A 12,324-nucleotide genomic window follows, 5' to 3' on the forward strand; every position below is an offset into this window, starting at 1 on the left:
ATCCATCCATCCATCCATCCATCCATCCATCCATCCATCCATCCATCCATCATCCAGGGATGGCAGGGAAGTGGCAGCCTAGTGGTTGGGGCAGAGGGCTTGAAATCCTGAGGTTGTGACTTGAAAACCCACTCCCACAGACAGACACTCTGGGTCTCTCAGCAAGACCCTGAACCCTGATTGCTCCCTAGGAGCTGCACAGTGGCAGCCCACTGCTCCACAAAAAATGCGATGGGTTAAATGCAGAGAGTTAATTTCTCCACTGTGAGATCAATTAATTACTTATCCATCCATCCATCCATCCATTCATGCTTTCATGTCCTCCTGCATTAATATGTCAATAATCATAATGTTATCAAAGATTCGGTTAATAATCTGTTGGAGGCGACTTTCTTTGGAGGTTCTGTTGCCTCCCAGACCAGCTGGGCCTTTTCTGCTTCCAGCGTGCTTGTGTGAAATCACACCAGCTGTCAGTATGTAAAAATGTGAGTGAAGTCGTAACTTTTTATGTAGCGTTGTAAACCTGGGTCAGGAGGCAGCGTCAGCCCATGGAGGTTTTCTCACCATGACTCTGTATTCAAATCTCTGAGCCGCATTTGCATCAACTGAGCTTTTATCAGCTTTTACTCATTTATGGGCCCAGAGTTCACATGTTGCTGTTAGAACTCCCGCAGTCTGAGCTGCTGCTGAGCCACGAATATGCCTACATTACCCACAATCCACCTGGAGCTGCAGGAAACTGTTAGCAACATCAGCTGGAAGAAACCAGCCTGTTTTTGCAGAGAGGAAGAACAGAACCAGAAGAAAACAGTTGGTTGGTTCTCTATCCATGTTGCATGGTATCATGAACCTGATCTGAGTTCTCTTCAGCTTCTGCAAAGCGACCTGGTTCTGCCTTAGAGAGGAGAAGCTCCCTCATGTAGGAGGACCAAAGCTACACCAGCAACAGGAAGCAGGTGAGAAGGTCCTGATCCAGACGCATCATAAGAAGAACCTGGGAATTCTTTAACCACATCCAAGTGGGATAAGAACTCGGAGGAATCGTGACCAAACAGAGGGACCAAGCATACCAGACCAGAACCTGGAGGGAGAGTTTGGTCATTTTCTCTTCAAAATCAGCTTCAGCTTTGAGTCGGGCCAAAGACAATAACCTGGACAGAGCTTTGGGTCGGGCTTTCTGAGACCAGAACATGAGCACCACGTCAGCGACCCAGCAGCGCATATGACAGGGTTCTGAACCGTATACACGCCCCGGTCGGACTCTAACATCCATAAAACCATTTTCAAATATTTTCAGACCAGCTGGTCCTGATCAGAGTTCTTCTGGTCCAGATTGTGGACCCGTCCGTGAAAGGTCCATGAAAGGTCCGATTAGGGTTCCGGTCGCCCTGGGAAAGCAGCAGGAGGAGCTGATGGTTCTGAAAAACCAGATGTGGACATAAAGAGAACACAGAGGATCCCTGGTTGGTTCCTTCTGGACCTGGGAAGGACAGAGTGGGTCCAGTCCAGGAGACAGAACCAAGCTTAAAGAAAAGGAAAACAGAACCATCTTTGGGTTCTGCTCAGATCGGGTCATCAGCATCTGATCTGGTTGAACATTAACCCAGAAAGCACGGAGGTCCGATCAGCGGCAGGAGCACGTCAAACATTTTAGCTCCTCATCTGTCAGAACCGCTAAGCCCAAACACAAACCTAACTGAAAAAAGTGTTTTTGGCATTTACTTAATCATATTTAGTTCCTTTAACACAATAGTTTTATGTTCTACTCTGCTAACATGAAACAATTGTGTTAAAGGAGCTAAATATGATTAAGTAAATGCCAAACCGACGGCTGTCTGTCCTCACAGCGCAGTTCAACCCGACCAGAACTAACATTCTGATCACATCTGGTACCTTTGGACCCGTTAAAGGTTCTAGGCAACAAGCTCCAGCTGATTCTGATTGGACCAGAGCCGCCCGGTCCAGTCAGAGTCAAAGCACAGAGTCTGATTCAGCACCAGAACCGGTTCTGGACCTCTGCTCTCCCACCCATCTGGTTCTGATCCAACCTGAACTATTGACAGTTTTTGGTTCCATCGAACTTCAGCCAATCAGGATGAAGGAAGGAAAGAGGAGCAGCTGAAGGAGGGAAATAAATGACTTATTCATTGAGAAACAAAATCATAAAGATTCATTTTTAAGATTTTTCTGTGAACAAAATGTCAAACTTTTATTTTTCTCTGAATATCAGTAATAAAAATAAATTCAATTTGTTCTAAACTAAAGATCTGGAACCTTTAAGATCCGTTTTCAGAAACCTGCTCAGAACCTCAGAAGAAACACAGCTGCAGTTTCTAAATCATTTGCCTTTATTTTATTTACACTGCAAACAGTTTTTTTTTTAAATAAGTGCACTTTTTCTTGAATTGATGAGGTAAGTAAGACACTTTGCCAATGAGACAAGACATTTGACATTCAAAATAAGAATAAACTATTGCAGTGGCCTAGATCAAGTGCATATGATCGAATTATCTTATTTTAAGAGTAAAACACTCATTCCATTGGCAAATCATCTTATTTACCTACTCAAATTTAGGGGAAATACACTTAATTATTATTATTATTTTTTTTTTTACTTTTACTTATTTCTTAAGTAAAAGTAAAGTGTATATCTTAAGCTCTGAAAAACGGAACCTAAACTGGACTTTTAAGAGGTTCTGATTTTATTCAGTAAAAATCAAAAACTGCTGAAACCATCAGAAGGTTCTTTTTAAGTTGAGACATGGAACCAGAACCGGGTTTTACCCAAAAGGCTGAATTATTTGGGTCAGAACAAATAGATAAATAAACGAATAAATGAAAAAATAATTAATAAATAAATAAAAATCTGTCTGCTTATGTTCCGGTTGAAGATTCATCAGAGGTTCTGTTCAGTGGTTCTGATCTATGGCCATCATCATGTGGGTCACTGACCGGTTCCAGTTCATTTCCTGACAGTTTATGAAATATTTATTATTGTTGTAAAATTAAGGAAAGAATAATATATTTTATTATAAATTAATAAATGTATAAATTATTAATAAATAATAAATTAAAAGCATTAGATTAACAATAATCTCTTTAATCAGTTTAAATAAAATCTAAACGTGTTCGATTGTTTTAGAAGATAAAATTCAAAAATTAAAAATGAATAATAACATAATAATAAACCTAAATAATAATTGATCATAATGAATGATGCCTATAGATTATTTTAATGCCTCTCTGATGGCATCCAGATGATCTTTAGTCTAATTTTATTCCTGTTGTAGAGGATCCTGCTCCTATCTCCTGTTTTCATATCAGCTTCATATTTAAATGTCCAACAGTCTCTGCTGGGAGCGGCTGGATCCGGGTCCGAATTGGGCTCCAAACAGAACACCAGAACCATCAGAACCAGAACATCAGAACCAGAACCATCAGAACCAGAACCATCAGAACCAGAACATTTCTCCCATCAATAATCTCGGAACATTTTCAGGGCCCCATGATCTCCCTGGTTCCGGTTCTTACTTGGGTTGCTGGGCGGCGCGGAGGTTCGGATCCAGTCGTAGGGGTTCCTCCTCCTCGGGGATCCGGGGGACAGCTGCCCCCCAGGCGGGTTCAGGCCGGCGGGCAGCAGCGCGGGCGGCTGTCCGGGGAACTCCTGGGAGCCGAAGCCCAGCGAGGGCCCGGTGACCCCGGGGCCAGCGGGGGGGCCCCCCACCGCTGCGGCGGCGGCAGCGGCGGCCGCGTAATGATGAGAGGACCAGTCCTCCCGGGCCGGGGGAGGGGGCGGAGGGTAGGCCGGGCTCCAGCCGCCGGCCCCCGGCCCGGCCTGCTGCGGGTCGGTGCCCAGGCCGTGGTGGTGGTGGTGATGGTGGTAGCCCGCGAAGTCCGAGTACTGCGGGGGGGCTGGTACCGGGAAGCTCTGCGGGCTGAGGCTGAGGCCCGGGTGGCGGCTCACCGGGTTCTGGTGGGAGTACATGCTGGGCTCCTTGTCCAGCTGCAGGTAGCTGACGTACATCTTCCCAGGTGAGGGTTCTCCCTCAGCATACTGCGGCTCCAGCCTGCCTGCTGCCGCTCACCTGTCTGCAGGTGAGCTCCGTGTCCGCGTGTCCGTGGGTCTGCGCGCTCCTCCGCCGGCTGCCTGTCCGCTTCTCTGCGCGCGCTCCGCCTGTCACGCGTTAAAAACGGCCGCGGTCACATGGTCCGGTTTATGGCTCCGATCTCCTCCTCTTCCTCCCTGACAGCCTTCATCGGGAGCCTCTCCTCCTCCTCCTCTTCCTCCTCCTGCGGCCCGCGGGCCTCTTTCTGCCGGCCGCATTTACATCACAGTCCGCGGCTGCACTTCAAAGGCTCATCAAAGTGCCGCTCCGACCATCCATCCATCCATCCATCCATCCATCCATCCATCCATCCATCCATCCATCCATCTAATAATCCATCCATCCATTAATCCAGTATAAAGGTGAGATTGAATATTTCTCATAATTAAAAAAAAAAAAAAAAACTTTCTGTAAACCCTGTATTTAATTATTAAAATATTTTAACACGGAACAAAAATGTCGTTTTATTTAATTTTTTTGTTCTTTCTCTTGTTTTATGTTCATTTCATTTTCCAGCTATATTAATAGTGCTAATAAATCGATCTTTGTAATGAATTCAGAATTAAATGAAAATTATTATTACTTTAATAATGATAATAATAATTTCAGATTTCCCATTTTGTAGGTTTTTATTATGATTAAACATTTAGTGGAACCGATCGGGTTCCTATTTCTGTAAAAAAAAAAAAAAGAAAGAAAGAAAGAAAGAAAGAAAGAAAGAAAGAAAGAAAGAAAGAAAGAAAAAGATGTTTAAAAACCCTGAGGAAAGTTTTCTGATGTTTTATTTTAAGAATAAAATGATAAATATTTCAAAGAAAATAAACGACCAACAATAAAGTTAATTTCACAAATTTTAACATGAAAAAAAATTAAAATGTGAATTTAAGAGGCAGACAATTAAAGTAAAATTGAACAGAAAATAATCAGATCAGGCCAATTATTTAATAACACCAGAAAGTTCCAAATATTTTATTCTGATCCAGTTTGTTCGGTTCGGACGTTTTGGACCAGAATCCTCCAGAACCTGAAAAAGTCCAGAGATCATCTGAGCTCCAGAACCTTCAGGACTCTTCAGGATAGAACCCTCCTGTGCTCAATGAGCGGAACCGAACCTTAATGTCGGACCTTCTTCACCTCCACGTTTATCCACAGGAAAAAGCGCATACCCGTGCGCGCGCACGCGGAACAAATATTTTAAAAATGATTTATTCATTAAATATGATGTTATTATGTTTTTAGAACTAATCTATCAATATACACTAAAAAAAATAATGCAACTACTTTTGGCATTTACTTAATTATATTTAGTTACTTTAACACAATATATAAAAATATATATACAACTATGACACATCATATTTATGAAATTATAATTTGAATAAAGGGAATAAAATAACCTTTAAATTTTTAATTTCTAAGCAGGAATTAAAATCCCCTTCAGGCCATTATTTGATTTTATTTTTTCATTAAATTGTGTTTTTATTTGTCAGATGGTATTTTTAAATATTGCTGAACGGTTGAATATTTTAATACCCTCCTTCCTGCGGACAGCAGGGCAGCGGCTCGGTGACCTCTGAGGGACTCGAACCGACAACCGTGAAGAAGCCTCCAAGGCTCCAGCTCCGTGTGGAGGAATTATCTGCATCTTTATGGATTTATGGGAGATTTATTGTTTTACGCTGATGAGTATTTATTTTAGTCCGCAGCAGTAAAATCACATAAAGTCTCAGTAATCATCCGCTGCAGTTTTCATGTTTTCGAGTGTTTGATTGGAGCCTTAATGATGTTTAAACTTCTGCCTGGACAGCTAATCCGCACCAGTCTGACGGCTTCTAGAAACCATAGATCTAGCTGTCCGTTGATGCGCTCGGATTATTCATTTTCTGTTTCAAAGGTGCCGATTATTTCATCGTTTTGCTGTTAAATGTTTCTGTTGTGTTTATTAGTAATTATTGTTCATAAATAAGCTGGAATATATATGGATTAATTTAATTAGAGGGATAAAATTCCTCTTTTTAGATTTTTTATTATTATTTAAAGAATTAATTAATTTATTTGGTGAAACCAATAATTAATGATCAGATCAACAGAGCCAGATGTTCAAATGAAACCAACTCAGGCGTGTTTAGAACTGAGTTTAAATTAAAGTTCGGGTTTTAGAACCGAAGGGAAATCTGCAGACGACCAGAACCGGTCTGGCAGAACCGTCGGTTCCGTCCAAACATCAGTCCAATGGGTCTGACTGATGTGATCCAGGCGCAACCAGGAGAATCCAACCTTAAACAGCGATGATCTTTAGGTTCGGAAACATGAAATCAGCTCAGAACCATCCTGGATCAGAAATCCAGAACCGGATCAGAACCACCAAGAGGATCCAGCAGTGACCTGAGAGCGGTTCTGTTTCCCCTCACCTGCAGGTCAATCATTAACCCACCGAGGCTCATAAAGCTTCACTTTATGGAGAGTGATGATGATGAGGATGGGTCATAAATGATGAAGAAAGGTCAGAGCACACAGTCTGTTTAACCACAGACCTTCAGAATAAAACCAAACAAAGGAATATATATATATTCTGAAATAATAATAATAATTGATTACTATAATTTCATAACCACCCGATTTATCTTAGTGATGAAGAAAAAGCAGCATCTTTCTTCTGGAAACATCTAAAACATCAACAGACAGGGACATCAGATTATAGATGCGATTAGAATTTAATACAATCAGATTTAATCCGGTTTCTATATTCCAATCATCCGCAGTAAAGTCCTTCATTTCTGATCTTTCTGAACAGTTTTTTCCGACTTTTCTCTCTTGGTTTCATTCTGTGGCCCTCAGTCATTTCAGGGGCCCTTGATCATCAGAACGTTTTTCCTGCTCAGGCGGGTCACCGAGATACATATTTAATATAAAATATGAATTTGTTGGTTTTATGCAGAAAAATATTACATTGAAAGTGAATCTTCTTAAATCTAATTTTTATCTGCCTTGTTTTGCTTTTAGTTTTATTTAACTGCAATCAGAAAAACGAACATCCAGAGAAATCAGACGGGAAAGAAGGTGAAAACAAATCTAGATCATTTTTAGCCTGCAAACAGACTTTCTAATCTCCTTCACTTGTTTCAGTGAAATATTGTCTGAGTAGAACATTGTTTTGGTAAAAGAGAAATAATAATAATAAATGTGTTTTTACAACTTTACAATCATAGCAAATAAAAACGTTTGGGGCCTCCTGTTTCTGCTCATCATAGAAAACTGTTTGGATGGACGGTTCTCTGCTGCCCCCTGCTGATAACACTAAGATCTCTCTGGACTTCTCCCCATCAGCTTCTACACCTCAGAACCTCCTGGTCTCACTTTTCTTAAACATGGACGGGTAAATGGACCAGACTGGTTCCCTCTGGAGGATCCCAGAACCGCTCTGGTTCTAGAAGTAGAGCTTCTAGAAGCTTCCTATGGGGGGAGGTGGGTGGATTAGCCAAACATTTTGCTCAGGTTGGAGCAGCACAGCTTTAACATTTGTTTACTCAAATAAAAGTAGAAAATAGTTCTGATAAATGACTTAAGTACTGATAAGATGGTACTCGGTACTTAGAGAATATTGTGCATTCAGAAAGTACTCTACTCAGAAAGTATTTGCTTCCAAAAAAGTTGAATTGAATTTTGAATTGAAAACTCAGAAACAAAGTCCAGTGGATTGTTTTAAATTTTCTTTTTTGGAATGACTGACCTGGATGACAGAGAATCTTCACCAGCAGTATTGTGAACTCAGAAAGTACTCAGAAAGTATTCAGTACTCAGAATGAATCCAGTACACAGAACGTATTGGATACTCAGAAAGTACTAAGATTATTTAATTCTGCATGGTGAAAATAATTACCTTAGTTTTAGGAATCATTTAGTGATAACAACCTACTGAGCCTACTGGCAAAACCTGAAGCCATTCTATGATACTGATAACCGCTAATAACCACCATTTATTAGGATGATTATGTCCGAAGCGGCTGCAAAAAGACACTTAGTATTTACTGTGTAAAAGAAGACAGAATCACAGGAAGAACCCCATGAGATGATGAACAGGTTCCATTTATTAGAACAATGTTTTTAGACTTCATCCTCATCAGCTGCCAGATGAATTTACAGAAATAGATACATTGATCCGCTACCATTAAAGAAATAAAACTAATGTTATTTTGGTCATGATGGGCTATGGGAATCCTTTTTGATATGTATTAATTTAACTGAATATGTATTCCTGATATCTAAGAAGAAAAAAAATGTCCTCGTCAAAATTACCATTTCAAACAAAATGACATACTTCACATCTAGAATAAACATTCTGGATGTTTGGGAATAAACTATAGATCTCCATATTCTTATTGTTACTGGTCAGAATTTGTATTATTTTACCATGAAGACATTTATTTCAGATATCATAAATACATATTCAGTCAATGTGATAAATGTCAAAAAGGCAACTTAAAAGGTGTAAACATTTCTAGGTATAAACAACTTAATTCTTACGAGTATGATTTTGTTTTTTTTACTTTCTGAAATTAAGTTTCTGTCGAAAAAGTGTAATTTAGAAAATATATTATTACAGTTCAGTCTAGGAGTGGGATGTTGATCAGGAAGAATCTTATTTTAGTTAAATAGAACAACAGAGAGGAGAGTAATGTAGTGGACCCTGTGAGGGAACAAACAGAGGGTTAGAGTTTAGGGGCCAGATTGGGAGGAGAATGGAACCTACATCCATCTCAGCGGGAGCAGAAGTCTGACTGAACATTTCCTGCACTGGTTTCACTGATTATTGCCTCAAAGTGTTGCTCAACATTTTAGCTCAGAAGCTTCATCAGGCTTGTTTACTTCTTTTTTTTAATGACTATATACTACTGATGGGTTCTGCCCCCTGCTGGACATTTAAAATCACTACAGGCAGCCTCTTTAACAGACTAAACTGATACTGATTTGATGATGTATGATTTAAGCTATTGTTTGCTATAATGTATTATTTCATATCTATAGTTTACATTGAAAATATTTGATATTTTTAGATGCAATCCATAAATGTGAAAATATAACAAGAACATTTAAATGAACATGTGAATAAGGATGTTTGTGGACTAGGATTTATTTAAAATAACTATAGTAGGAAATAGTGTTGTACAGATACCAGTATCAGGTGGGGCCCCGATCCAGCACTAAACTGGTGGTATTGGTATCAGGGAACATCAACAAATAGGGCACTGATACCATTTTGAGAGCCAAAAGTTTATTCAACTATTGTCACCCATTCCAGGTAGGCAATAAAAAGTTCTACTGGATTCACTTTGTTTTAGTCTTTCTCCTGCTTCACAAAGGTAGGCAGCAGCTTTACAAAGCCAGGCAGCAGCTTTACAAAGCCGTGAAGGCAATTATTTTACACCCAAGTAGTGTGTAGTTCTTCATATATACACACATTATAACACATTAATTTCAAACAGATTATATCGGTATAGTATCGGTATCGACTTTCTTGAAAATAATAAGTGCCCCATCTGGGGCTTTGATGTTAGAGCTCCACACATGCACCGCCGCTGGACCCATCACTAATATAAGCGCATGTATGTTAATATATATTTTTTCTATCTTTAATGGAAGGGTATTACCTCTGGTTTTGTTTGTTTTGGTCAGAAGACAAGAAATTAACAGCGTTCAGTTCGGACATTCGTTGACGGTCCATCAGTGAACCATCCTGTGTGAGAACAGGGAGCAACCACTGATCTGTTTATTCTAGACTGCTGATTGGCTGAAAAAAGTGAAGCCACCATCTACCATGCTGGTACTCCCCACTCCCACGGAAACATGCAGTAAGAGTGCCTACATGTGTAGCATTTGGCTGCAGAAACAAGCAGTTTTCTAGCTGTGGGAAGATGTTCCATAGGTAGTTTCACAGTCAGTGGATGAACTAACCAAGAAAATCAATATGCTGATTATCCTATAGTAAAGTATGTAGCGTAACGTTAGTCTGGCTATTCCAGAGTGAGTCGAAGATAATGACTGAATTAGACATTGACTTTGTGTCTAAGATTAGAAAATAGAAAGGACAGGAAATAGAAAATAATTCACACTGAAATGTAAATGTAGTAATTCGTGAACCCCAGTCGGCCTCAGCAGATGGCCGCTCACACTGAGCCTGGTTGTGCTGGAGGTTTCTTCCTGTTAAAAGGGAGTTTTTCCTCTCCACTGTCGCTACAAGCATGCTTGGTGTGAGGGATTGCATTCGAGTCAATGCAATCAACTGGTTTTCCTTAGATAGAAAACTTTGAATCAATCTGAATGTATGATCTGGTGAACTGTAAAGTGCCTTGAGATGATGTGATGTGAATTGGCGCTATAGAAATAAACTGAATTGAATTTAATAAGTGGATGACACTGTCGTTTTTGTAGCGTTTGTTGTATTTCTCATTTGAAAAAGTCACGTGTTGAAATATAACACGATATATTGACGAAAAAAAGAAACTCAAACACTTGACCCCCCTTCTCTCTATATATAAAGATATATATAATATACGTTAGACATGTAATATGTAATTACTATAACAATATAATACATGTTTATTACATGTACATCATCAATTCAGCACTTTTGACATTTTAGTATTATGCTAAATTAACACATTTAGTTTATTGTGATGGATTTGTATAATATGTTATATTACATGAATTATAGACTTCCTAATGATTATGCAATGTGATTTGTCTATTTTTTATTATATGTTAAAGTAATCTACCTATGCTATGAATCAGCAAGTCTGTGTCAAAGTGATAGATTATATTTATTCAAAAGTCTTAAGTCCCCCTGAAAATAATGCTGTAATGCACGTATTGTTTACATTGTGATTGTTTAAATTGGGAGTACCAATATGGCGGCCGGTGGCTTTATTTCACCCCGTACTACCAACGGGCAATCAGCAATCCAGTGAATAAATAGAGATCAGGTGGAGCAACACCTAGCGGCTGGCTGAACAGAATCGGAGCAACCGTGAGCTAGGTGCCGCAAACTCCACATTACCACGGTAACATAGTGTGTTACCATGGTTACCAGCCTGGCTAAGTATGAATCCTGCTTAATGGTTCAGGCCTCGATTCCAGTCTGTCTGACTTTAGTTCTAACTTCTAGGTGTGGTGAAGGAAGCAGGAAGCGACTCAGAGTCTGTTAGTTCATTTCACTTTAATAATAAAAAGGAAACTAAAATAAAAATCTGAAAATAAAAATACATGGCAAACAACAAAGTGAACCGATTATGAGGATAATCATGGTCGGATGATGACGATGATACAGTAATAATAGTCACCATCTTCATCATAAGAAGCAGAATAATAAGAATAGAAGAAGAACTCTATGTTCCCCGATCACTTGTTGGTTGATAAGACATCATGTTAAGCGTCGCACAGGCCGGGGCGTGGCACACTGAGAGCGAAGATACCCCACAGAACCAGGACAGAACCAGGACAGAATCACAGCTCAACGATTCACAGCACTGCGTGAGAAACGGATGGAAAGAAAAAAAAATAAACGTCTTCTGAGCGAGAGACCGAGGCCCTACTGGGGACGGGCTCGGTTCTGATGTGGTTCGGATCAGAGACGGCTGAGGGAGGCTCAGGGGGGTGGGGGGGTGAAGGAAACCATGGCGCCGCCTACAGCTTTGGCACCGTCTGAAATATTCCCGAGTCGGGTTGGATTCTCCAGGTTTATGGAGCTCCGGAATGTTCTCCAGAACAATCTGAAGAGCAGGTAGCTTTAACCAGAAGCCGGCTGTTTTGGGCCAAATGTTGGAAAGATGAGAATTTAGTCCGATTAAACTCTGATCGGTTCTGGTTCTGAAGGCACCATCAGAACCGACTGAAGAACAGGAAGCACCACGGGTTCCTTCAAGCGGTCCCAAACAACAGCTGGGCCCGAACCGCCAGCAGAGCAGAGAACAGCCACAGGTCCAAACGGGTCGGAGTTAAGGGGATTGGGAATGCTGGTTCTGACGAGTGGTGAGACGGAGGGCTGGGAGGAACCTGCTGCAGGACGGTTCTGACTTCATCTGGTCTCACCTTTTAACTCCAGAACTTCTAAACACAACTACTCTGTTCTTTTCTAGGACTCTTTCTAGACCCACAGATTTGGTTCTGATCCAGATTCTCTGGCTGGTTTTTGTTGTTGACGGTCAGAATGAAGGAAACATCT

General features: G+C 40.4%; 1 protein-coding gene across 1 annotated transcript in view; it reads right to left on the reverse strand.

Annotated features, from left to right (window-relative positions):
• Positions 1-4,024, reverse strand: part of LOC107099000 (homeobox protein CHOX-CAD-like) — a 6,423-nt gene extending 2,399 nt beyond the window's left edge. Inside the window, exon 1 of the mRNA XM_015396925.1 lies at positions 3,532-4,024. Coding sequence (XP_015252411.1) covers positions 3,532-4,024 — 493 coding nt within the window. The remainder of the gene's footprint in view (positions 1-3,531) is intronic.
• Between the last annotated feature and the right edge of the window lie 8,300 nt (positions 4,025-12,324).

The sequence above is a fragment of the Cyprinodon variegatus genome, unplaced genomic scaffold (genome assembly GCF_000732505.1).
Source record: "Cyprinodon variegatus isolate N-32 unplaced genomic scaffold, C_variegatus-1.0 Scaffold830, whole genome shotgun sequence".
NCBI classification, from domain to species: Eukaryota; Metazoa; Chordata; class Actinopteri; order Cyprinodontiformes; family Cyprinodontidae; genus Cyprinodon; species Cyprinodon variegatus.